The 27,995-nt window shown below is 43.0% G+C and overlaps 1 protein-coding gene across 4 annotated transcripts; it reads left to right on the top strand.

Annotated features, from left to right (window-relative positions):
• Positions 1-15: 15 nt before the first annotated feature.
• On the top strand, positions 16-27,963 carry ndrg3a (ndrg family member 3a). Of its 4 annotated transcripts, none has more exons than XM_026307210.1 (17): positions 16-160; positions 11,478-11,559; positions 13,567-13,599; positions 21,687-21,792; positions 21,942-22,062; positions 22,336-22,398; positions 22,490-22,550; positions 23,470-23,556; positions 23,877-23,933; positions 24,127-24,230; positions 24,464-24,529; positions 24,624-24,675; positions 24,801-24,848; positions 24,958-24,993; positions 25,085-25,136; positions 26,383-26,421; positions 26,917-27,963. In XM_026307210.1, the coding sequence occupies exons 2-17, from the start codon at positions 11,503-11,505 to the stop codon at positions 27,087-27,089; spliced, it is 1,155 nt and encodes a 384-aa protein (XP_026162995.1). In that variant the 5' UTR covers positions 16-160; positions 11,478-11,502; the 3' UTR covers positions 27,090-27,963. The 4 variants fall into 4 exon arrangements, with proteins under 4 accessions (XP_026162995.1, XP_026162994.1, XP_026162996.1 ...); XM_026307209.1 differs by having other exon boundaries at positions 11,474-11,559; XM_026307211.1 differs by lacking the exon at positions 26,383-26,421 and having other exon boundaries at positions 11,474-11,559.
• Positions 27,964-27,995: the final 32 nt, after the last annotated feature.

Genomic DNA, 27,995 nt, shown 5'->3' with positions numbered 1-27,995 from the left:
CCGCGGTGTCTGCGACGCAGCGTGTAGTTCCGCCCGGAGCCACAGCCAAATACTAGTGGAGGCAGAGGAAGCGGCAGGCACCGTGCACTTAAATATACATTTAACCGCTTTCCACACTACACCGGCGAGGAATTGACCGGAGAGTCGTTTTACCGACGAGGTAAGCGTTGCATCCGCGATTTCCCGGTAGCATTCCTCCAGCTGTGACTTACAGATGTGTCCGATGGCTCATGAGATTAACGTTACCTCAGCTCGCTGGGTGCCCCCACCTGTTCATGTTCATGGTGCTGTGTGTGCCGTGTGTTAGAGGCGAGCGGCCGCCTGTACCGACCTTCGTTACAGCACGTCAAACCCCGGGAGAGCCGGTCTAGCTTCAGGTGGAAAACTGGACACCGACTCCGGGCTGCGACACGGCTGCTGTTGTCACCCCGTGTCTTCGTTTTGTCAGTGCGCTGCGTTGTTTACTTTAGTTGGTTTTGTGTAACGTCGTGTGCCCGCTCCATAATAAGCGAGGCTCTGTGTGTTCCATCCCAACGAGCCATTACAGAGCTCACCGAGCTGAAACTACTAGTTGAAGAAATGCTAGCCCAGTAGCTTAGCTTCAGCAATTAAATACGCACTTCACACCTGGAGCCCCTACGGGAGCAGATGTTTTTCGTTTATAACGGAGCAGGGTTCTCTAAAAAGCGAACAGGCTGGGGTCATAAACTAATTGCTACACCCTGAAGGTTAACTAGACGGTTATAAATATGATTTTTCTGTATCATTTCATTTTGCCTGGAGTTTGGGCAGGAAGCCCTCATCTATAAACATGCCCACTGCTGTGTGTTGGATTTCTTTCCAAACAATGTCCCAGTCCAGGCTCGGTCCCTGTCAGTCAAGTCAGTCGCAATGATGTAGCTGCAGGTGGTGCACCACACACACACACACACACACACACACACACACACACACACACACACACACACACACACACACACACACACACACACACACACACACACACACACACCACATGATGGATGACAGTGGCACCATACGAAGGTCATGCAAGTGGGAAGTGGAAGAGACTGAGCATTGGGTGCTTTCCCTCTTTACAAAATTACTATTTTACACCTTGGGCAATATTTCAGACTGAGGCTGTGCTGTGGCGAAATAGTGGAGACATTGGAAAATGAAAGTGCCAAAGATTAAAAAAAAAAAAACTTGGGAAGGTCATTATAACCTTTGTGTAGTTATGCCTTAATTCTGGTGTCTGACTGTTGAAATTATAGTATATAGTTTCATGGTTTTTGTGTTGAGTTCAGGTGTCCTTTCTCCCACAATGCCCTTAACAGTGTCACGTGATGAGAACTGCTTGAATGGAGTTTACACAACAAGCAACAACTAGGCGTTTGTTGTCACAACACTTTTGGCTATAGAAGAAACTGTTAACACATAGTTGCTGTAAATTAATCTGTACACTGGGCTTTTATTTTGAAAGCAGGAGAATGAGCAGATAGAGGGCAGTTAGATGTTTATTGTAGTGTTATGAGAGGCGGTTCACTCCTGGTTGATTATTACAGCAAAAACCTGCTGCTTAACTAATGGGAGTGTCAGAGGTTGTTTATTAAGCCATTCATGTTATGCCAGGTCTTGAATCTGCAGGAAATATCTTCATTTGTCCTCTCACAGCCCACACAATGTTTGAACCGTTTAAAATGGATGTATGTGCTTTATTACATGACTTTGTTTCAAAACTGTCTGATCTTCTTATATTCTTTTTTTAGAGCAAACTTACCAAAACATACAGAGTGAAAGCAAAGACAGCATAATGCAACCTTTTTCTGCTTTATGCTGCACTAATATTGGAAGTGAATTATATAAAATAATTTGAGTTTCATCAGGAAATGGCACTATTAATGTGCCTCTCAGCTTGGATTACAATTTACACGCGGTTTATTATTGGGATTATAGCGTACATACGTGTGGGAAATGCTCTTGTGCGGAAGAGGATTTCTTGGAGGGATGAATGTCAGGGAATAACACTCACTGGAGGGATTGAGACAGTAATTAAACCACTGTGCTGACAGTCAGCCTGCTTTGTGATCACCCCCACCTCAGCATTACTGTGTCTCTTGGCTTGCCAGCCCTGCAGGGCAAAACATAACCTGTGACAGACATGGACGTTTACTGTGTCACTTTGTCTCATAATTGGAAAAACCTCAGTTGTCAACAGCACGTCCTCATTTCACATTTGCTGTAGCCCTTCAGTCATCTGGTCCCTAGACAGACCCAGCTACCAGGTTTGTCTGTTTTTTGAAAAATACACAGCCATGAGAATAATATTAACACTGAATTATTTGTTTCTCAGCCTAACCCTTTCTCTTGGAGCTCTGGTGGTGCTTTTGTGTTTGTGTAACTGAACTGCACCTGTAATTTAAGATGTACGAGGCTTAGAGTTACAGCACAAGCTTTGCACAGCAGCTCTGAGCTTTCTAAGCAAAAACAGCTGATGCACGCATACCCCTGTTCCAGGTTAACATCTTCCATTTCCCTTGACTTCAGCCAAGCAGCATCTCCAGACAGCTATCCCATGCACCCATTCTCCATCAGTCTTTACTGCACCGATACAATGGAGAATAAATATACTTGAACAACAGAACAACAGAGACAAACGCTAGCAGGTTTTATGTGAGGCAGAGGCAGTGTCCACACATTTTTTAGAAACACTTACCTGCTGGGATCACACCCCTGGTGGAAAGGGCTCTCTTTGTCTCCATTTCCTTTGTCACCATCAGCAGTAATATCAGCAGGTGGTGATGAGGGCAGGCAGAGCACAGGTGGGAAGCTTGTTGATCCAAAGTGTTGGATACAAGCCAAACTGGAGCTCTAGATGCCCCGAACTGTCCTTCAGTGCCACTGTTCATTTAGGATCATATATTTTACTAGCCTCCCTCATGTACCTCCACATGCCTTTTTGCTCACTGCACATATTGTTTCACACCTACTCTCCTCTCTTATCTTTTTAATTGGCATAGGATTTCTAAAATATTGCTATTTCTTATTCCTAAGAAGCAACTTTATTTACTCTGATAAATCATCTTGCATTTGTATTGTATGTAACATTTTGTCCTCTGCTTGCTTTAATAGTGTAGGAAACACCAGTAAAGTTAAATGGTTTAGTGGTCATTATTGTGACGGAGCAAGTGGCCCTGATGGTTTGACGATTCTTCCCCTCAGGCTGTGCTCCTGTGAGAAGCTGTTAAATTCAGACAGACATGAGCAAAGAGCCAAATGATCAAATGCTTGAATTTCACTTAGAGGCTGATTCCCTGGTGACTGTGTGTAACTCAGTGTGAGCTGTGACTTGTACACGTTACACAAGGTCAATACATCTGGGATGAGAAATCTTGATTTTTTTTTATGAGTCCTTTGATGCCTTATTACTGCACTGAAAATGGATGATAACCACTTGAGCGTCCTAAAAGCTGAGTGGAAGCTAGCCTGACTGGTAAAGCATTTCACATTGAATTGGTTTTTATGATGAGATGACAGTTACTTTATGTAAATTCTTGTGAAAAAGGTCATTCGATTTCCATGGCACCACCAGCTGAGCTTAGGAGGCTCGGGGGGGTGGCCGGCCTGTGGTTGTCAAGGACACTGTCGACGTCCACAGTGAGCGTTTTGCAAGGGAGGTGCCAGAGGAGCTACTATGTGTTTCTCTGGGAGATAGAGTTGTCAGTAATCAGTCATTGTGACAGCCAAGCTGACCACATGGATAACTCTATTAGCAGAGGCTGTGTTCCTGTGAGGCAACAGGTCTCTTAGCACTGATTCATACACTGGAACACGCTGAGACAAGCCTCGGTGTATTCACAAGCAAGGGTCGGTATTATCTGTGGTCATAAGGGCTCTCATGTCTCTGGGCTCTGTTAATGTTTTATGGAAGTGGTTTCTAATGTTTCCACCCAGCTTGGTGAAAGGATTGTGCGTGAGTGTGTGACAGCCAGTGGCTAGGCTGCACAGATGGTCTCGCTGCTGCGGCCACAGCTGCCCCTCGGACAGTCTGCCCACCGTCTCAAGATCCTGCTGAGCTTCCAATAGGACTCCACTGTTCTGGAAACTCTGCCTCCAAACATCCGTGAGCTGGGAGCAAGGACACGCACGCACGCACACACACACACACACACACACACACACACACACACACACATACACACACACACACACACAAAAAGATCCCTCTGGCACATTGGTTTTCTCTCTGATGTCTGTGCACTTGAGCTTGGCAGAGGAAATCCCCACAGACTGAGTGGCAGCTAGCCTAGCGTAGCAGAGGAGGGGTAGGTACTCTATTAGCAGCACTGAGTGCAGGCCGACAGGCCTGGCCATTCAGTCTTATTTATAGCCACATACCAGGAGGGGCTCAACCAGGAGAGACTCATTCAGCCTGGTTCGCACACGTCTCTGACCTGTCACAGCAGATTCATCGACATTCATGTCTCCTGGCACTCCCTTACTAGTGATATGCTTTCCCCTGTTTACTTCGTCCTGTCTCCACTCCATGCTGCTATGTACTGATTTATTAATAATATGTGTCATATCGAAATTGTTGTCTGCTTTGCTGTTCTCTTATTAGTCTATTCATCATTGTTTGAAACCATTTATTGGGGCAGTGCCTTACAGGCTATTTTGTGGAGTCAGAGGAAAGATGAAGAACATCATTCATGAATGTGTGTGTTTGTGTGACAAGCAAAGTATGAATGTACCATGTCTTCCTATTGTTATTAGAGGACAAGAAATGGTTACATTAACTGCTGAAACCATAAAAGTTAAAGTACATAAGTGTATAATATCTCCCTCCCGATAATTGCCTAGACAAGTGTAGTCACTTTGGAAAATGAGACCTCTGCTTAATTTGAAGTTCGATGGAGTGATGTGGTTAATTATCTGAGGTTACCATGTATGATAAAAATGAAGATGTAAGTTATTCCACCCTAGCATGCACTATAAATGTTGAGTTCTTTTGGTGCTTTTGTCTAAAGTGACTTATAGTAAATGAATTGTGGAATTGAAGCTCAAATGCCTATAGTGGCCTTCTCTGATCTGGCACAAATAAATAAAGAGAGCTCTGGCACTGTTGGCTGATTGGTTGGTTAAACCTCTGGCTGAGATATCGCTGATTGTTATAGCCAGTCATGTCCAGTCTTAATTTATAGCCCTGTGGAAGAAAAGGGGGAGCTCAGAGAACAAATGGACACAAACACTTCTAAGAATCCAAAATTGATATGCAGCTTAGTGCGAGAACCTTTCTTTACTTATACATGAAGACCAGAATAGATGTTTGGTTACTCTGTGAGGCGACATACTACAATGCACTAAGAAACCAAGAACATAGAAGGGCTGACTCACATCACAGCTGCCCCCGCACATGCAAACATGCAGTGAAGGTCTAGCATATCGTACACAAAATTTGTAAATGCCACATACACATCCTTCCTCTGACGCAGGGCTAATGGAGAAACTAAATCCAGTTTGCTGCTTTGAATTATTACTTTACCAGTGGAAAATATTGCTGTTAGTCTCTGGGTCTATATTAGTGCTGTAAATTTACCATGCTGCTATAAGTTATGACAAATAATTTTATGAACCATAGCACTGCATTTAGGAAGCCAATCTGCTGTCCTCTCTCTGGATGGGTCTTCATGTAACAGCTCAAGCATGCTGATGATGCCAGTAGATACCGGTATGTATTTATAAATCAATATATCCAGGTGCCGCTCTTTAATCTCATAAGACCATTAGCAGATAAAGTGGCCCCTCAAGATATGACTTAATTCTTTAAAAGCCTTCAGAGAGCAATGAGAAGTGTCCTGCACAATTAAAGATGTAAGCATACTGTGCTTTTAGCTCCCTCACACTATGTGTGTGCAAGGTGGTTATGTGCCTGTTTACATGGAATGTGAATGTGAATGAGTGAGTATAGAGCTGAGTGTGAAGGTATGTGATCAGTACAGTGACTAATGGTTTTTGGTGATGAACCAAGCTTTTCTTCACAGACACACACATACATAAAAACATTCAACTGACAGATGTTTGGGATTTCCTCCATAAAAAGGTGGAGCCTTATAGTCCATTAGATGTTTTGCAGAGACAGCCACTCAGTAGACATGGTCATGAGTCTTATCCCATGCACAAACGCTAATTGGTCCAAGTGTGCGAATGTTTGCCTTATACCTTAAGAGTAGCAGTTGCAGCATTGTTCCTTGATGTGTTTGTAATATCCTGCATCCCATCTCATCCAAGTACAACTTCTGCTACATTTTTATCACTTGCATTATGAGTTACGGCTGGCCTGGGGCTCAGAATACTTAATGTGCTAGTGACTGAGTGAGTGGGCCTTCACATTCACTTTCCTAAAGAGGGGATGAGTCAATTATAGTAATGCAGTATTTAGCATTTATTAGACATCCTTAATCCTGGACCAATCATGCAAGGAGGTCGATATTTGAGAAGGAACATTTGTTTCTCTTATTAACTCTCTTAAAATAGCTAGACTGAGTTCCTTTTTATCTTTGCAGCCAATGCAATTTTATTGATTTTTTTTTTTTTTTTTTTTTTGTCTCAAAGTGGCCAAAGCAATTGTTTCCAGTTTAGTTTTAAACCCTTGTTCCACATTTTAAGGTAGGATAATGCACTTTGACAGAATCATGACAGAAAAAGTCAAAAGAGATGTATCATCTTTTTTTATATTGTCAAGAGAAGGCAAAAAAAGATCTGTCAGCTGGTATCAGGAGAATCACGTAAGCTGTAAGGAGGATGATGAGGCCTCGGGAGAGCGAGCTGTCATTTAATTAAATAGACATGAAACATGGGGAGCTGTGTGTGTGTGTGTTCGTCTGTGTGTGTTTGCTGACAGTATCAGCGGGGGATGTTCTGTGCTATAGGTCAGCTTTTCCGTGATGGAGAACAAGAGAACAAACTGCAGGTCAGATTTCCTCCTGGGTTGTATCCCTTGCCTCTACAATGCATTTAGGCTGAATAATATTCAGATAACATTTCTACCACCCATGTTGTTATTGACCTGACAAGAGGGGGTGGTGTGGGCTAAAATGCCAGACAAATGGATTTTTTTCTCTTCTAATTCTCTTACCAAACGGCCTGGGTTAGAGCTGTAATCTGGAACTGAGCCTTTACACGGTCCATTAGCTTTACTCTTGTGCGGATTGCTGTCTCCTTGGTTAGGGGGACTGTAAACACTGGCTTGGTCTGGTTATGAATAACTGGAGGGGAAAGAAATTTCTAGTGACGTAGCCCCTGGATGGAAAAGTCTAAGGGTAAGGCGTCACCACACTGGTGACTGCACAGGAGTGAGTTGTTTCCATTGTCTATAACCCTGACAGCTACACATTCATGCATATTATGAAGCATGTACATAGACGTTAGGCTGTCTAGAAGGTTGGCAGGAGGGCAGAATCTCTGGAATTTGTGCTGGCCTATTTTCTATTGTGTCATGAAGCCTGGTGAAGTGCTGACTGAAGACCGAGGCTCTAGTAGAGGACTGACATGCTGTTCTTTTGTGATGGGGGCTGACATTAGAGTAATTTGGCCCCCACAGAAAGCAGGCAGCAGCAGACTTCCTCCTCTGGCTGGAAATGAGTCGGTAATTGTTGCTGTGCCCCAAATCAACAGCTCCATCCTTCGATGGACGCAGCAAAATGAGGTGTGTCCCTCAGAGGCTTCCAAGGCTTGCCTGAACCTGCTCTTTTGCTTTAAGGAGAACAGTCTAGAATCAAAGGGTGCAAAAATAATGGCTCATTTTTCAACCTGTTACAGCAAACATGTATCATCAGGAAGTTACTCAGATGTTCAGAAATAGTTTAGAAACCAGAGGTGGACCCTCTGCCATTCAACATATAACTAAAAGTCTATATGACAACATTTTCTATAGTTTCTATGTGGGAACGAACAGCTACTAAAACATTAGCAAACATCAACTTCTCTATGCTTCTATAGAGCTGTCACCACCCCATGCCGAGCCTTGTCAGCCTACAGTCATCATGGTGTGTCTATGTGCTGACGTGGAGGCGGAATAAAGGATGACTGATATTTTCTTCTATGGATGACGCTGTAGTCAAGTGATTTTGTCAAAGAAGAAAACTACCACAGCTTTTTTCACAATTCATGGTAAAGTTTCTTCACTGTTAAGTTAACTGAAATATAAAGTGTTTGTATATAAACTACTGATGGAAACAGTTTGCACATCCAGAGAACCAAAACATTAAAGGAAATGTATGCCATTTTTTGACTGCTTTAATGCAAGAAACCCTTTGGAAAGCATCTTTTAAGTAGAATACGATCAGCATCAAGGGATAGTCTTAAGGGAAAATAAATGTAATAAATTATTGTCTATTCTGTCTATTCTTGTCTATCCTGAATTAATACAGTTGTGTTGGGAAAAACACAACAGTGGCTGAAAAAGTCTTCCTCAACCTGTCCTACTTGGTAAAATAAAATCAGTTTAAATCGCAGCCAGTGCACTAGAAGTGACACAACTGTATTTTTCAACATCAAATATATGCCCCGTTTTATCTTGGTACAATTTTAAGGCTATATTTGGCAGGCTGAGTTCAGTTTCCACCACAGCTTTCTGCTGTAAACCTCTCCCCACTACACAGGGTGACTGTGTGTGGACACATAAGGATTTCAGATCTCCATGGCAGGATTCCAGGTTCTGCATAGAGACACAGGTCATTTATTATCAGACCATCATGATGACATTCACCTTGTTCAGCCTGAAGCCACAGAGGTCAAAGTCAAAGCGCACCCTGATGTGATGAATCGTGACAGTGGTTGAATTTGGTGTTTTGGTTGCCATGGTAATGACTAGAAAAGAAGACTTGAATGGGATAAAGGGAGGACCAGAATCACCACTGGGCTCTCAGTCGTCCATCATGCAGCCCAAGGTGAGATGAACATGGATAGACAAAAACAGGGAGAGATCGGAGGAGGAAGATGAGTTCATCGATCACTCCATGTTATCTGCTGACGTGGCAGCTACAGGACTCTTGCTGGTTGGCAGAGACACTAAAAATCTGCATAGGTGTTTTGGCACACGTTGCCGTTTCCACATATACATGCGTTCTGGCCCCTGCACCTCAGTGTAAAAGCATGTCCTCAGTCTTCTTACAGCCCTAGAGAAAGGGTGATGTGTGTGAGGCATAGAGCAGTGCTTGCCCATAGGAGAGGAGAAAGGGAGGGATGCTAATTAAGTTACTCATTTATTAAACTGACAAATTTGATAAAGTCATTGTGTCAGAATTGAAAACTTCCAGTCTGCCAGAAGGAGTGCTGACATGAGGTGTTATTGAAGGCTGACCTCTGCTGTGTGGAAAGGCCCTCGTTGTGCTATTCTTCTGAAACATTTTGTTTCAGCTGTTAGTTCACTCAGCACATCCCCTGAGTTGAACAGATTCTAGTGACGAGGATCCCATTTGTGAGAGAGATCCACTGTAACAGACAGCCATACTGTCGAGACCAGAGGGACTCATTGTTAATCATCAGCTCTTTCAGTCCTTCTCCATCCACATTAATGGTTTGGTTTTAATGTGTGTCAGACCCCACAAGCCACACAGATTGCAAATGGAATTTCCCCTGTCGGCAGGGACTGCTTCTCCTGTTTTTGCTAATACAGTTACCCTAAGCTTTGCTGTCATAACTAAATAGTCTGAATGGCTTATTTGAGTCTGCGAGATTGTCAGGGCTAAATGCTGTTGCTAGCACATGTTTAGAGCTTAACCTTCTCAGTACGTCTTATTTCTTCCGCCATCTATTCCCGGTGTCTCCTTGCTTCACATCTGTCCCTTGGGGATAGCCCATCTTAGACTAAACACTTGCAACCAGTTTTGTCTCTATGGCAACAGCTGCGCTGACTGAGCAGTAGAGGGGGAGTGGAGTAGGGAGGATGGAGTTGCGATGGTGGCTGATGATGCTCAATGCATTCCAGTGTTGTGAGATCCGCCGGAACCTGCAGGGGATACTTCTATCTTTCACATGGAGACCAAAGGAAGGGTGATGTTGGGGGAGTGATGGTTGTGGTTCTCTGGGTAACCCTGGGTGGGCTGCAAAAGCCACCTAGTCAGTCTGTCAGTTGGTTTAAGCCCACCCTGACCTCTTCTCCCTTTTATTTTGTGGCTTGCCAGTTACCATTAAAGTCGCCTTTGCCTCAATCCCACTTTTTGTGACAGCCTGAGGAAGTGTTGGATTGAGCTGGCCAATACGCTCAATCCGCTCAAGCATGCAGAGTATTTGTTTTTGTTTCTTCCTGTTTCACTTGTCTAAATATTATTTAGTTCCACCCTTGAGCCGGATTTGTCAGCAGGGATTTTGCCGGGCATGTTTTCACTCCCCATGTTGATGGCTGAGTATTTAAACACTTGATGTTTATACATTTTTTTCTCCTGTTTTATGTAATTTGAGGATTGTGCTCAGTTGTTCCCATCTGCTCCCCTGGTTGTATCCAAGCAGAGTGCAATCTGTTGCCAGTGCAGGATGACCTCTGATGGGATACATGCGTCAACAGGCAGCTGTCTATTCCGACCTCTGTCAGGCAAGCAGAGGATGAAACTGCTGGTAATGCAGACATGGAGTGATGTTGCTGCGTGCACCTCCCGCTGTTAGTTCATCTCAAATCCACCCTGAAGGTTATGTGATACCAGGAGCTCAAGGTTATTCCAGTGCAGTTGGCTGTGTCTCAGAAAGTGGGATGTAGTGGCTCCTCCAAATGATCCTCAGCCCTATTCCTGTTGCCCTTACCATCATATGCATCTGTTCTGATAGATGCAATCCTTTCTGTATCAAGTCTGTTTGTGGTGCATTGTGGGAAGATTTGGCTTTGTCTTTCAGTTGTAAGTATTGACCAACAAGCGGGAGAGGCTGCCATTTGCTGTTATGTGCAACATGAGCCACTCCTCTGGGCACAGCCAGGTAATTCAATACCACTTCCTGTCTTCACCTTGTGCCAACATGCAAGGCCAGAGAGGTATCATTTCAGTGAAGAGGGGAATGCAAGGTTAAAGGGGGAAAACAGCTGAGGTTACTGTAGAACTTGGTGATAAACCTTGCCTCACCCTGATCCATCTGTGTATGCATGTTTGTGCACTACCTATATAATTTCAAAATATGACCTTTTCCTAAGAACTGACAAAGAATACACTCTTTGCCCTTCCTGTACAGGAGTTGTATAGTATTGCTCAGGAGGTTGACTAGATGCCCCCAAATCTTTCACATTTTACACACTGCATCTTTGATTAATTGAGCCGCACATCCCACTTCATAAACATTTGAGTTTAATATCTTTTTTTTTTGCACAAATGTGCCAAATGGACAAAAAAGGCACGGGTGTTTTATGCAGTGGTCTAACTGTTTTCAGTTTTTCTTGTCTAGCTGACTTTTATAAGTGCCCCTCATGTTTTTGTCTTTTTCTTTTTAGACAGTGGTTTACAGTGACCAAACAGGAAGATGGATGAGCTGCAGGATGTACAGCTGACTGAAATCAAGCCTCTGCTGACCAATAAGGTGAGGACAGGACAGCCACAAGCTGCTGTCACAAAAGAATACAGCTCTCCATCTCAACACATCTTCATACCCACAAACACAAAGAGGACAGAAATGTGTGGTGTGGTGTAAAAGTGCACCCCATATGGTATTCCCAGGCAAATATATATATATGCTAATACACTGGGCGTACATGCTCTACAGTCACGTTCATCAAAGCGAATTATTCATATCTACTTGACTTGAGAAGGAAAAAGAAAGATGGAGCAAGTCAATAGCAAAAGGAGGTTGTAGATTGAAGAAGGCAAGAGAGAAGAAGAGAAAGGAGCATATGACATAAGAGTCAGAAAAGACAGGCAAGAACGAAGAGAGATCAAAGGAGAAGCTGGAAGAGAATAATTTCTTATTTCTGACAGCTTGAAAGGTTCTAGCAAGTGAGGGACAGCAAAAACTGAAGGTAATGTGGAGGAGGGGAAAACACAAGCAGCGGCAGATCAAAGCTGTTTCCATCTTCAGGCGTCATCCTCTTCCCTGTCTCATCTCAACAGCTGATTAACTCATTTGAAAGAGGGTGTGTCTGGGGAGACACTGGAGTGTTTTGTTTTCTCCCCATGCAGCTGTCACGTACAGTCAGGAGGGTATTCTGCCTCAGAGGAGAACCGAAGAGTGATGTTTCAGGTCAGGGGATTACAGAACACCAGTAGCGGGTGTGAATAATGGCCAGGAGTGTATTTCTCTCTGTGTGCCAGTTAAAGCAGAGGACTCATGTGACGTAATAGGATGGGAAATCTACATAATAAAAACCTTCTGAATGTAGGAGACTGGCACTGACCTCTTACTCCACCTAGTGGCTAGCTCATTAAAATAAAACCAGGAGTTGTGAAAACAGATCATGTTTACCATACAGATAATGCATTTATGAACATTTACATTAATGATCACAGCAAGGTGTGAGGAGCTTATGAAGCTTATTTTAACATAATTTCTGTTGCACAGTTATTTCAGTGGGAAGAAGAAAGGGAGAGCTTAGTAGCTTCCAACTGCCTCTACACACGAATGCACCATACTGGTCTGGCCTACAACTGAATCCCACATGAATCTTTTCTCTTTTCTACTGCCCACTCTCACTTCTCTGCCCATCTACTCCGTAGCCTCCCACTGTCTCAGTAAAGGCAAAATACCAAATGATATGTGTAAAAATACTGCACCATTAATTATGTTGAATGCAGAGCATGAATTTGTATCTAATGCTTGTCACAGTAAGTCAAACCTAGCTGAATGAGGCAGAACCTGCTGCAGATGCTCATAGGTATTACATTAAGCTCAGTTTGAATCAGTGATGCGTACAATTTGTTGGAAATTGGGCATATCCCACCAATATCAAACCTAATTCACTGTAGTTTAACAAATAAATATTTTCAGCTAATTCAGATAAAATATGTTTTAAATCAAAAGTGATAAGGGTATAAAAAGTGGGACACCAACAGATTTGCAGATTTGATTTTTCTTTTTTGTGTTAAATTCTATATTGTACATTAATGCTGAAGATGTTAAACACATATGGGATCATGTAGTAATGTCGAAAGTGTAAACAAAGCTAAATTAGTTTTAAATGTTAGATCATTTAGAGTAGCTGCCTTTTGCTTTGACAACAGTTCTGCACACTCTTAGCGTTCTCTCATTCAGCGTCAACACCTGGAAGAAGTTTCCACATAGACTGAGCACTTGTTGGCTGCTTTTCCTTCACTCTGTGACTCATCCTAAACCATCTCAGGCAGGTTTAGATCGGGTGATGGTGCAGGTCAGGTAATCTAATGCAACACTCCATCACTCTCGTGTCACTGCAAAAACATTGCTGGTCATGCTAGTAACGTCTGCCTTGAATTGAACCAGTAAAACACCCCCACATCATCACACCTCCTTATCCATGCTGCACAGTGGGAAGCACACACACAGATAGTGTGCTATCCGTTTAGCTTCTCTGCATCTCTCATAGAGACCATTAATCTTCTTTTATCTTTTTCGCAGAATGCTCGCAACTTTCAAGACTTTGACTGCCAGGTGAGTGGAACTCTTTATGTCGCTTTCTCACTTTGTTACACTAGTGGAAGTGGAGTGGGACGCAGAGACATAGTTGCGAATTCACCTCCCTACAGCTGAAGTCATTTGTGCCTCATCTCATCATTGTCTTTCACCACGACATCCAGTTTTATTACAAGCCACATACTGTTGTCTTTATGGAGAAATCTGTGAGTCATCCACACAAATGTTCAATAACTGATAGAAGTTTGAACACTTGTCATACAATGTTTTTTTTTTTTGGCTTGTTTCCAAGTTTGTCCTTTGTTTATACTGACTATAAGAAAAGCAGAAAAACAACAGTGCAACAGTGAATCAGTCCCCTCGCTGATTATGGTTGCACATAACCTGTGTCTGTGCTGGGACTGGCAGAGTTCAAATTAAAGAAACCCTGCTAATAATTTTGAAAACTGAGTCTGTATACAAAACAATACTGAAAAGAGACATTGTTGTTGAGTGACCTGATAAAAATGGGGTTGCATTGTAGCAGTTTTGCTTGGGTGCATACCCCGTCTGTGTGAATTTACTGGTCGTCATCCTGATGACCCAGTTGCTGCACTTTTTGTAAGGACTCATACACCCACTAATTCCCAGTGTGAATCTGGGTGAGAGCTCATGTAATTTTGTAATCTCACTCTCTCCCTTGTGACTGACTACTATCATGAAATAAAGTCAGCAGAAAAATACACTTAAAAAAACAACTGGACTTTCACACTGTGCAGTTTAAAATTTAGTGAGGACTTAAAAGGTGCTTTGTAAAGCCTTCTACATTGTACGTCACAAAATGATGTAAGCATGTGATAGGTAGAGGTGGCTCTGTGAGTGATGGATTTACTGTAGGTGATATTAGGAGAGTCTGCTTTCCCCCCCCATGCCTTTTCTGCATGGGACAGTAGATCACAGGCTCTCTGCTTGTACTGTACAATTATTTTTGTTCTTGCATGAGGAAGAGTGACTCCCTACAGGCGAGCACTCTGCAGGATTTCATGAATATCATGGCTGCAAATGGTTAAACCCTTTATCCATCTCTCATATTCTGCAGTCACGCCTGCTTCCAGCATCCCACCAGAGCTAAATATAGCTGCTGCAGGCAGGGGAGGAGAGTAAGCATGTTAGCTGGAGCAGACACACTTCATGCTCCCCAACATCCATTCCTGTCTGCATTGTCACTATTACATTCACTTTCATAAAATGCTGCTCACACACATCTGCTCATTTTGTCAGAGTGGTGTTTTTTTTTTTTTTCCCCCATTCGTCCAGGTCTTGCACTTGAACTATGGAGATAGAACTGTACTAGAACTAGTCTCAGTGGCATTGAGGCAGGCTGTATATGACCTTATTACTATGGCAGCTGCCAAAAATGAGAGTATGCTGTGACATATCAAAAGTTTTCATGGCAAACATATTGGCATGTCACAACAAGAAAAGAAAACAAATAAAATAATTTATGATTAGTAATAATTTATGTTTTAGTGTAGTACTATAAAGACAAGAGGAGCCCACATATAGTACATAAGACATAAGACATCAGTAGCAGGTTTCCCATAAATACAGTCTGTGGGGGAGGGGTCCTCACTGTTGCACCATCACTCAGAGCCGCCATTCCAGCAGCTGGAGGACAAATCCAGCTGCTCTCCCCCTGCTGTTCCTGCTGCCAAAGCTCCTACTGCAGGCAGTCCTAGGGCACTGCAACATTCATGCTACCCTGTGCAACTGCACGAGGAGGGCAGTGTTGATGGTGGTGAGGTGGCCTCATAGAGGACAACCTAAGGGTGTGGTGCTGCAGTCTTATGTCTCATTGGCGAGGAGGGCAAAAAAGCCTTCTCCACCCATGGGGCCTGCTGTGTTTTAAAGTGCATGTTTAAGAACACTGAGGTACTTCATGCACATGGAAATGGCTGACTGTACACTTTAAAAATAGAACATCTTTGGGTTAGTGGAGTCTACAGAGAAGAACAAAACCTAGAGATGGTATTCATGAAATAATTGCTTTTTATGTTTGGGTTTGTCTCAAAGTTTTTTCTGATCTCATATTTGAAATTATTAGAATTTTATTTTTGGTAGTTTTTTTTCTTGTCTGTTACCCATCACCTTTGCAATTTGACATCTCAGGGTTACATTTACTTCTTATACAGTGTCTACTCTTGACCTTGTGCTCTTACAAAACAAAGATTAGAAGACCCTCAGTCTGTCTAATTCAAACAGAGACTGCCAAGTTCTCACTTTCTCAATAAGCTCAGCAGAGGGCGCCATAAGCCTGTTCATTATCTGGAGGACTGCTTTTGTGTGATCTCTTTTCAGTCCCCTGGATGTCATAAAGTTCCTTTTAGGCATCACAAAGTCATAGTGAACTTCACAGATGTAGCAAGCTCACCATCTTGGAAGTGGATCAAATTGATCATGTTATATGATGGACCAACTCATGTCATCAGGTGGACAGAATGAAACATTTATTTCATAGTTTATGCATTTTTTGTGTTCTGTAATATGTAACTCAAAACTCAGATTGTGGCAGTGTCAGTGCAAAGCTCCACACTGCAGTGAGCATATGCAGACCAGCACCACTGTCGCCTGTATATGTCCTAAGGCTCCAGAGTCCTGCTGAGACGTTTGATGACTCAGTGTATGACACAAAGAGGCACCTGCTGTGTTGAGAACGGGGTGTGCATATGTCGTGTGTGTACATACATCATCTCAGTGAGCGAATTTAAGCGAATGCGTGTACACTTTAATCTGTCATAAATGATTGAACATCAGTTCACACACACACACACACACAATGCGTCACATTCCCACCATAATGTGGTTTAAATTACTATAGATGGAACAAAAACAGAATGTGTGCACATTTTTTGCAAGCCTTACAATGTGGAAAACAGTTTCTGTTGAAATTAAACATCAAACATGTCTCTCTAATATGGCATTACACTATACAAAGAGTAGTTTTGTAGTATCTGTATAACTACAGCTGTGTAGTCATTTAATTGTACATACACTACATGTGTGTCAGTGGCACCCTCTGTAGGTTAGGACAGGAAGAGATTAGAGGAGAAAATGATTTACAACCAAGCTGCTGGCCCTCGTCTTTTGTAACCCCCCCCCCACTCTGTCCTGTCTGCATGTGTGCCATTGGCTGCACAGTACAGTCTGTCTCATACAAAGCCATGACACCCTGCAGTTCTAGCAGTTCTGCAGGTGACACAAGACTAGAAAAGGAGAAATCAATAAAGTTGATCAGATGACTGTGCAGGCAGCCTAGAAGAAATAGATCCTCTTATGTAGGGTTGTGAATATTTCATAAAAATAGTAGCTTTTGTGGTTTGTAGTTCCTGGTAAGCCTGACATATAATGAGGGTTATTTTTTAAAATGTCAATACTGCAATGAATGCTGGAGTACCACCAAAGATTTATATGATTATGCCCCACTGCAGCATGAGCCAACATTTGCAGCTGTTCTGTTGGTGTACGTCAGACTGCTGCATTTTATGCAACTACTGTTAAGTGACTCACTCATGCATTTGGAGATCCGATGGTGGCGATTCACATTGATTCAGTATTCTGTACTGAGATTCCTTTCTCTGTTGAACTGAATCTGGAGACATTTATTGTTAAATCACAGTGATGAGCAGCCATTTTGCTGATGCAGTACACAGCCCAGGAGAGCTGTCAAAGTCAGCCTCCTCTCTTTACTTTATCAGTATCTTGGTGTGACGTCAGTAGCCTGCCCATTTTCCTGAACTGCCTCTGCATCCTTTGCACCCCATCACCTCTCTTCCATGCACCCATCCCTCCTCCTCTTCCATTCTCCTCTAAGCCCCACCCTCTGCCTCTACCCACCTGACCCTCTGCAGTCCAATTAGACGCACCAGTGGCTGGATGTACGGACGCGCTGTGACTACCAAGCACAAACTGCAGTCTCACTCTCCGCCCCCTCTGTCTCTTATCCTGCTCTCTTTCCCACCTCTTGTCTCTGTTTTTCTCTTGCTCTCTGCATCTTATCCAACCCCCCGCTCTTCTGCTTTCATTCAGATTATTTACCCATCTCCTCCTCACTTACTCTGCTGTGTCTTTCTCCTCCCTCTCTTGTCGCTGCTGCTCTACTCACCTCACCCCACATCTCTCCTTTCCTAGCAGTACTCCCTCCTCCTTTTCCTCCTCCTCCTCTTGGAGATCTTCAAAGCTGCCCAACACACTCGCTCATAGCATAATACACTCCTCTTCTGCGTGGGAAAAACATGTCAGCTATTCTGGACCTGGACCATATTGCATGCTCTGGGAATGGAGTGGTGAGTGACAAAAATGCGTCTTGTCTGCCTTGACACACCTGGCTGGGTCCTTGCAGCAGGGGCTTTTGGCTCAGATGAGGAATGGGGGATAGTTGTGTGGTTCCCCTAAAGGCAGCTGGCTTCAGGAAGGGACAAGCTGGTGGGGGTCTTTACTAGCTTGTCACCACATTTGGCAGACAGCTGAGGCTTTGGACTTTTTCTTGCTGGGCAGCTGTTAGTGTGAATTGAACATTTGCTCTGTTTGTGGGTCTACAGGTCACACAGTGCAAGTGTGTGCACACAGCACACCCTAAACATGCTCTGTGCGCAGTGGTACATTTTAATGTGATAATATCAAAGGTGCATGTGTGTGGTGATGAAGTGTCTCTGAATCTGCAAATGTCATGGTAACAGGATGTGTACGTGCCGCTCAGATGTGGTTATCCATCAATAGGGTCATTGGTCTTTGTGTGTTTCAGGGTGCATGTTTCTCTGCATGTTTGTTTTTGTGTATCCATGACTGCAGGGATTCCAGTTTTGCCCAGGAAGTGCTGAATGGTTGTAGATGTGTCCTATTTAATTCTAACTGAAAACAGACAGGGAGGTCGCTCACCCCACACGTGGTGACGTCAACACAACAAAACCATAAAGCTGATTTCTTCATTTTCCTGCAGAAACCTTGAATTGGTAGTTTTAATGACACACTGCAGGTAGGGAGGGTTGTGTCTGAGTCCAAAAGGGGACCAAGGGGACCTGTACCTGGGCTAACCCCAATGAAGCATGTGCATATGAGATATTGATGCCTGTGTTTGTGTGTGTCTGTTTACAGCAAAGTCATTTGCAGGCGTTGGTGTATCTGCCATGTAATGCTGCTCTCAGAGGTGATGATGCTGTTGCTAGCAGGGTGGAGGAAAACAGGCAGAAGGAGAAAGAGGGATTGCAGGAAGAAGAACAGGCTGACATACTGCTCTCCTTTTTTCACCTCACTTCACTACCCTCACCCTCTATCATTCTGTGACCTAAACCTAAGCCCTTACCTCCTTGTTTACCCTGGGTAACCTCCCGAAGCCCCTCTTCTCAAAACACAAATCCCTACTTAGGATTCCTGTCTCACCTATAACACACACACACAAACGTTTTCTAATTGCTAAGCAAGGGGAAAAGGTTGCCGCCCAGGGCCAAGTCCTTCTTCCCCCACCCTGTAGCTGTCCTGGCCATCAGCCCCACCCCACATCTTTTTTCCTAATGCGTGCGTGCGTGCGTGCGTGTGTGTGTGTGTGTGTGTGTGTGTGTGTGTGTGCATATATATTCATACATCTGTGTGTGAGTTTGAAAGGAAATGATGACCAACAGATTTCCCAGATCAATACAGCATTTAAATCAAAAGCTAAGTGGATGGATATTTTGCCCTGTCCTTCACTCCTGATCCACAGCGCTTTGTTCCACATTCTCCACCCTTGTTTGTGCCAGGACCCAGGATAAATTAAAGCATTGCATTCCTTCTGTTTTAAGGCACACCCTTTTGTTAGTCATACAGGACTCCTTCTGTCTTCTCTCTCTTTCCTCCTGTCTCTGTCACTCTCTTCCTGCTTACTTTCACGCTCTATTTCCTCCCATCCTCCTCCAGACTCTCTCTAAATCTCCTTCTAGCTATCTCATCTTCAATCTCTATTTTATTATGTTTTATTTTCGGAGCACTGGCGGGGCGCACACGTCGCCTTTTCTGGCACATGTACAGTAAACACACATGACTGAAGGCAGGCCTTGTTTATCTTGTTTCTCTGAGCAAAGCCTCTTTTTCGAAACTGAGTGTCCTTGACTCTGTCCTTGTGTAAAAATGAAAAATCTGCAGTACCACAACCATAAGAGAGAGTTTCAACTCCTTCTATAATAGGCTGTTCTGCCCCTCCACCAAGCCCTGGTTGCAGAATCATTTCATTATCTGTGAAAAGGCCCTCAGATGAGTGCATGGCTTTCTGTCAGCGGTAGAGTTTCTTCAGGGCTTTGTCCATCTCAAGAATAAACCTTTTTTTCACCTGTAGGTTATAGCGCACTGTCACCAGCAGGTGGTGAGGATTGCTTTGTGGTGCTTTGTGGTGCTTTGTGGTGCTTTGTGGTGCTTCCTTGTGTGCAGTTTTAAGGTTTTGTGTGACAGACTAATCTCTGTACCAACACCAACACTCAGATGAAGATATCTCATTCTCTTGCTGACAGACTGAGCAATTTCCCTCTTGCGTTACTGTCCATTAGACATTGCAGATACAAATTACTGCAGCCTTGTCCTTGAGAATTAACCTTTATCTTCTCTGAAGCAATGACATGTATCCATCAGACAAATGCCTGTGTACTGCTGGAGTCACACTCCCTGTGTATCTGTCAGCCATAACGTGTGTCTCATCCACCCAGGCCAGCTCTCTCTTTATTATTAATGGCCAGTGGGGCCTTGAGACCAGACGAACCCCAGGCCCCACTTTTGGCTCCCTGTTTGTGCAGCACACACACACACACACACACACACACACACACACACACACACACACACAGCTACATCATGTGTACCAGTGTATGTATCACCAAATCATGCTGACCTTGGGAAGTGTATGTCTTTGTCACTTCTTGTACATTGTGTCATGTTTTTAACAAATGTAATTTCAGGAGAAATTTGTCACCTGAATTTACATTGGAGCAATTTACTGATGTTTTTGTTGGAGCACTGTGAAATACTAACACAGGGCTTCTTTGTGCTTGATAGAGAAAGAAATTCAAAAGAAGACGATAACAGAATGGGGCTGGTACGAGCTCTTTGAATGTTAATGGCTCGTACTGCAAAAAAAAAAAAAAACTTCGCTAAATTAAAAAAACTGACATTTTTGCAGAGTCATGTTTGTGAAAGAGCTGTGAGCTTCAGACCCCCAGATAAAGACGCTATTTTCCTAAGTGAAAAGACTGTTTACCACACAGCCCATTCTCTGCTTTGTTTGTCCATGGGTACAGGGAATGTGTGGTGCAGACAAGAGGTGCATGCTTTGCATCCTCAATCTCAGATAAAAACTTGTGTTGATTATCGAGTGTTGAATTTAAGGAGTACGTGGGTCGGGCCAGATTTTTATGAATAAAACCATCCCTTGTTTGTTCCTCTGTTAAAGCGCTGGTGTGGTTTGAAATTTTTCCTGTCCTTATCAGTCAGGATGGTATAAATGTCTGTTTAATTGATATATTTCCTGTGTTGGGAATGACATGGAGAGCCTCTTGCTATTTATTCATTGTGAACAAGTTATTTGTCTACGTACATTCTGAGGCATGCTAGGCTTTTGCATGAAAAGTACAGGGGTGGGTTGAATTTACATTAGCACTTTGCTGATTTCCCAAGTATAGTATATAAGGATGTATGTTTTTGCTTTCTTTTAACAGTTAATAGGCTGTTTTTGTTATGAGATGAGATGATAGCTCGGCACTACTTTTACTGAAATAGGCTGAGCTCATGTTTACTTGTTTTCATGTTTGCAGAGACAAGAAGCAGTCAGCTGTTATAAATAACTTCAGATTTGGTTCAGTGACAAGTGTGGTGATACGTATGAATTTGTATCATAAGTAAGAATATAATCACATAACATACAATCAGCTGTCAGTCTGCAACAACAGTTAATGTTTCTTGTGATTGTCAGTGTAAATAGCATGACCCAATCTAGTTTGCCAAACTGAGAGAAATAAACTACACAGGCTGATTTCATCGTGATAAAGAAAGGCTTCACCTGAATCTGTTCACTATAGTTGATGCTATTGTTCTTTTTTCTGTGGCTGTAGGAGCATGACATTGAGACTCCCCATGGCGTTCTCCATGTGACAATGAGAGGTGTTCCCAAGGGCAACAGACCCGTCATCCTCACCTATCACGACATCGGCCTCAACCGTGAGTCAGCCAAGTCGATATGCAGAGTCCTGGATGTGATGCAGCTGTCATTTTAGTCTCTGTAGCAAAGAGTCACACTTAAGTCCTCGACCGTTGAGGTTGCTGAACTCTTACATTATGGTCATTTCCTCTGTTTGCACTTTTTCTAGACAAGTCATGCTTCAACACCTTGTTCAACTATGAGGACATGCAAGAGATCACGCAACACTTTGCAGTGGTTCATGTGGACGCACCCGGCCAGCAGGAGGGGGCACCTCCCTTCCCCAGTGGGTGGGTGTCAGGGGGGCGGTGCAGATGTTGAGGAAAGGGAACTCATTTATTTTAGTGCTGGTAGAGGAGCTCCAATCAATTCACTTAGTTGGAATGTAAAGCGAGCTGGTAGTTAATTTGCTAATGAAAGCATGTTCATTGTCCAACACATTAGTCAAAAACCTAAAGTGTTTGCATATTTAAATTTATAATAAACTTCTTTTCTCTCATAATTTCAAACAAAAAGAACTGACCCTGTACTTGCCTGGACTCATGTGTTTCATCTGTTCCCAGTTATCGCTACCCAACCATGGACGAGCTAGCTGAAATGCTGCCCTCTGTGATGACTCAGCTCAAGTGAGTTGCCCCCGTTGATAGCTAATCAATGATAATCTGATGAATTGTCAATTCATGTCCAGTTCCACTCTAAATGGTGGCTTCTATGCAGGGTCAACAGTGTGATCGGCATCGGCGTGGGAGCAGGAGCCTACATCCTCACCCGCTTTGCAGTGAGTCCATCCTTTCTATTCTCCATCCCTGTCCCAGTCTTTGCTGTCCTCTTTATCTTATCTCTAATGATCTGAGGTTTTCAGACCACACAGCTTGTTTCACCAAACATTAAAGGCTGTCATCATGCCCACACGGGGCAGCAGGTGGCTCTACAGTCGGCTGCATACTCTGCCATTGCCCAAATGACTAATCACCCCAGTGATTCTCTTTTGTCTTGCTTCCATGCTCATCTTAGTGCAGCTAAAATAAGCATGATCTGTGTACAATAGAGGAGAAAGAGCTAGACGTAACAGAGAGGTGTGAAGGAGTACTGAAAGTAAATACTTTGTGGGGATTAGGAATTGTAAGACCGGGCTCTCTGTGGAGACTTTGCTGTTGTTGAGAATTAAAGAGGAAAATTGAATTCTGAATTGCATTTGCTTTAATCAGCTTAGAACAAAATATGGTTAGATAGGTGTAGAGCAGTTGTTGTTAAATTGCATTTGAAAGCAGCATCCACAGTATTCCCCCAGCATTGGGCAAGATGAAGCTTAGATTTCCCCAGACAGCTCTGTTTCAAAACCACACCCAGAACTGCACCTTCATTGTTTCAGGTCTTCCTTTGTCTAAGCACATATGCTTCAACTTTTATCAAGTTTTTGAAGATTGCAGTTTTTATCCTGTACCGGCACAGTTGGGGGAAAATACACATCGAAGAAATGACAAGCTAATTCATTGTACAGATGTAGATATTCATAGGAAGGACACTTTCAGTTCACTAGATGAATGAATACTCAGACTGAACCACACTCTAGATTTACAAAAGAGCGAGAATTCACTCATCTTCTGAAAACTGAACACCCATGTAATTGTATTTGTCACATTTTCATTCTGTTTATAGCTCTTGTCATTGAAACTGATATGTTTTTTGCTTGGCAGCTGAACAACCCCACCCTGGTGGAGGGGCTGGTTCTGATTAATATTGACCCATGTGCTGAAGGCTGGATTGACTGGGCAGCTTCAAAGGTCGGTATTATCTCCGCACCAAAAGCATAAAGCGTCCTGAACACACTCTGCAACATGTAGCTTTTATCGAAATTATTTATTTTTTCACCTTCTGAGGTTACATTTATTTTTCTTTTCAGTTCTTAGCTTGCTATGTCCACATTTTGATACTAATGTTAAAATGATGAGAAAATGTTATTACAGTGTATTTTATTTGATTGAAGAAGTACAAAAGCTTACTTACTTTCATGTGACTACATGTAGACACACACACCCATCTATTTTGACAGAATACAAATCAGATCAGTACCTAAAGTTAACTTGTCTTTCCTGTTGTGCAGCTGTCTGGATGGACCAGTAATTTGGTGGATATCGTCATGGCTCACCACTTCAGCACTGTGAGTTTCTCTTGCAGTACAACATTGCTCACCCTGTTTCCATTGAAGCTTTGAAAAAGTGACTGAATCTCAGGAGGCTTTTCATGATTTCCCTTGATACATTTACCTCACATCTGGCTGATATGTAGGTTACAGACTGAGTTTTGTAACTAAGAGCGAGAAGCTGTCAGATTAACTCTCTTCTTTTCTCCAGGACGAGCTGACAGACAACCAGGAGCTGATTCAGACCTACCGTCTCCATATTGCCCAGGACATCAACCAGGACAACCTGGCTCTTTTCTGTGGCTCCTACCAATAGTATGACACTGTCCATTCATATAAAATTTATATGAATTCTTTTCATAAGCAGCGTCTTGCATGTGTTGTGCTCTTAATGACATGACTGCTGCTGTCAGTCCCTCTACTAGTATCAGAACTTGCTGTTAGCCAGACCTGAATACATAGCAACAAGCCATGCATCACAGGGCCACACTGCTTTATTCAGACTGTGTGGTTTCTGCTCCACTAACCATAATTTGTCCCTTCACCAGTCGCCGGGACTTGGAGATTGAGCGGCCAATTGTAGGTCTGAATGAGGACACAGTCAACACACTAACGTAGGTCTCGAGAATAGGATGGAAGAACTAAGCATTTGTTGCTGAGTGCATGATGTGATTTGATCATATTCACATCTCATCTGTGTCCGTCCAGGTGCCCTGCCCTGCTGGTGGTTGGCGACACATCACCTGCTGTGGAGGCTGTGGTGAGTTACACCTTAGTTCACGTTAGTAACTTAAGAAGCTTTAAGAAGAATTTGCGACAGCAGAACAGCAGCTGCTCCATTTTTTCCTTTTTGAACTCTGCAGTAACCTGTCTTTGATGTTTCAGGTGGAGTGCAATTCTCGGTTAAATCCAACCAAGACCACACTGCTTAAGGTGAAAATTTTACACATTTTATTATGCATTAAATATTCTATTCTGTTTTTTTTTTTTTTTTTTTGACTGTGCAAAGGATTTATTAATGAGACTGATAATATTCTGTCAGATGGCTGATTGTGGAGGTTTGCCCCAGGTCGTGCAGGTAGGTTTTTAATTTTTCTGACACACAGACATCATCTAGCAGGTTATTAGTCTAAATTATATGCTGACTTTTATCCTTGGTATTTTCACAGCCTGGGAAACTTGCTGAAGCCTTCAAGTACTTTGTTCAGGGCATGGGCTACAGTAAGTAAACATACTTATGTGTCATGTTTCACTTTATAGAGTTTGAGAGTAAAAACATCCAGATATCTAATGAGACTGAATTAGACAAGACAACCACAGTCAGTGTCCACGAATTGTTTTGCACACTAACAAGTCTTGAGCTGACGTGTTTGTGGTCAAGGTTTCTCCATCCTCTTCTTTGAATTTCCTGTTGATGTGTGTGAAATGAGAAATGTTTCTTAAATGAGGATTGTTTTCACTGCAGTCGTCTATCAGCTGTTGCTAAACACCCTCCCTAATGCATTGCTGTGGCCAGCGTGCATGAAAGGGCAGGGTTTTTTTTTTTTTTTTTGTCACCCTGGTTACAGAGAAGGAGCCTGTGTGGTTAGGTGAATACTAACACCATCTTCTCTTCGCTCGTTGCAGTGTGTGGCACCCACAGCCTTCAGTAGGTGAGGTGCAAGTGCTCCTAGTGTGACTGAAATGACAGTGGCACTCAAGATGTGCTGAACAGCAAAGCGCTTCCTGTTCATCTTGGAGTGTGTGATAGAAAATCTAATTTTCTTTTGGACTGGTGTGCCTTTCTGTCCAGAACTGTTTAGTGATGCAGTGTCTTTGTGCAGAGACTCCAAGTGCATACAAAGTGCAAACAGTCATTCAACTGCCAAAAAACAACCCGAACACATTTCTGTCTGACCATACTTGACTTAAAGTGTACCAACCAGACACCGATTCATGGATGGATGTTGGTTTGCTTGGTCTGGACACACATATGACACTTCTCTGTATGTGTATTTCTGTGATGCTAATTTTCTTTAGCTCTCTCCCGTTCCCAAACCTTTCACTGTGGGAGGCACCCTCGGGTGTCGCTAGTATTTCAGCCTCCTGAGTGTTGCTTTAAAGGCCACCGAGTCCTCCTATTGGGTAAATGCCATTGCAGGATTAGAACAGATTAAAATGAGCGTTTTCAAGCAGAGAAGGTGTGGAAAATGAATCTTAACACCTCAGCATGTTTCTGAAAGCTGCTTTTCCCTCATTAACACATTGCTACAGTGTGAAATGTAATAGGGAACAGCTGAAGAGTGGAGAAAATAAAGGTTCAAGTTTGCACATGTGCCGGGATTTCTGACCTGTTGATAACATACAGCTCTTTCTCTCCAACAACCACCTGAACAAGAAATACAGAGGTGAAATAAAGCAACATAAAAGCTACCTTTTCAACATTTCTCCCTTTTTCTTTCTCTCTTTCTTTAATCATGGCTTTCAGTTCCCTACGTTCTTCTCAGTCACCTGAACAACGAATCAGGTACCACGTTTTTGAGCAGCTGCCAGAGTAGAAGGCTTTGAGCCCAGTGGCCTCGTGTAACAGTTTACAGTGGATGAATTTCACTGTATGCAAAAATGTTTCATGCTGGTGTTCAACAGCAGCTCAGTGTGGTGGAAACACAGTGAGATACTTTTTGCATACTTTGACAAACACTGGTCTCCATGTAGGAGTTTCTCCCATTGGCATGGGTTCTGATCTCACTGTCCTGATTGTTGCATGACCTGCTGATGTTGCTTCCTGTCCTTTGAGTTGGATTGCAAATGCTGAATTCTGTTCTTTTGTTACTTTCATAATGTTCTGTAGTGGGCACATGCAAAGTGTCGCACGTTTTTATTTGCTTAGTCTCCGTATTTGAGAATTGTTTGCATGGTAAGCACTTGAGTTGTTGCCGTATCCGGCTGCGTGAGTGTTCCTACACTCGCTGTCTGTGTGTGCTGTGTGAGTGGAATATTAATGCGTGTGTCTCTGTTTCAGTGCCGTCAGCAGGAATGACTCGTCTGGCTCGCTCACGCACCACCTCCTCTTCAAGCATCACCTCCATGGACAGCAGTCGCAGCCGCAACAACCTCAACAGTCTTCTGGAGGACAGCACTACCGGAGCCCTGGACAGCCAGGCCAGACCCCAGACCATGGAAGTCTCCTGCTAAACCCCACCGTACCCTCTGCAGCCTCCCATAGTAACTTATATGCCCTCTCTCTCTCTGTCTGTGCTCCTAAGCAGCTCATCACCAGGAGGATCTGTACTGAGCTCTCTGATTAGAAAAGATGTAATAAATATATTAACAAACGCATATTATTAAGTATTATCTTGAATACATAGTTAAAGTCCCATTCCTATAAGAAACCATAACTACATTCAGATGTGTTGTATGTTCACATGGTCAGACCATATCATTGACTCAACTGTCCAACCTCACCCCTTGTATTTATTTGTTTTCCATATCATTTTTATTTTAAATGTCTTCTCACACACACCTGTGTGTTGTAGATTTCTTTTCTATTTAAATGTGTGGTACAACACTGTTTTAACTGATTGCTAAACATGTGGAAACTTAGTATGAGTCAATATATTTTTGCCTCGAAGGATCACTGAACCTACTGTAGGGGTTCCTACAGTCCAGATTTAAAATTCTGCAGGGTAAAGTGATGTGGGTGATACATGACGAACCACTGCAGGCTAGAGCACACTGCGAGTGAAACTAAATGAAAGCTGTGGAGACAGCTGCTTTTAAACAACATTCAGTGTTAAGGAATAGTTGTGTACTCATGTCAACTCCCACTTCTAGTACATTTATTCATTTTCTGTTTCTTTTTGTAATTTCACTCAACATTACCTTTTCTTTCTGCCTCGTGTTAATGCTCTTATTTAGTTGCATAGATTATTCAGTGATGATTTAGCAACTTTTAACAAGTGGGTTTTGGCGCGAAGAGTATGAGTCCCTTCACTGAGGAGCCCATGGGTGTTTCTCACTGTCTGCTAACTCATTTATATTACTTGTGAATAAATCTACAACACAATAATATGTGTGGTGTATTTGTCAATAAAACAAAAT

Source organism: Mastacembelus armatus, chromosome 5 (genome assembly GCF_900324485.2).
Source record: "Mastacembelus armatus chromosome 5, fMasArm1.2, whole genome shotgun sequence".
In the NCBI taxonomy this organism is placed as follows: Eukaryota; Metazoa; Chordata; class Actinopteri; order Synbranchiformes; family Mastacembelidae; genus Mastacembelus; species Mastacembelus armatus.
This window is presented reverse-complemented; position numbering and strand designations above follow the sequence as displayed.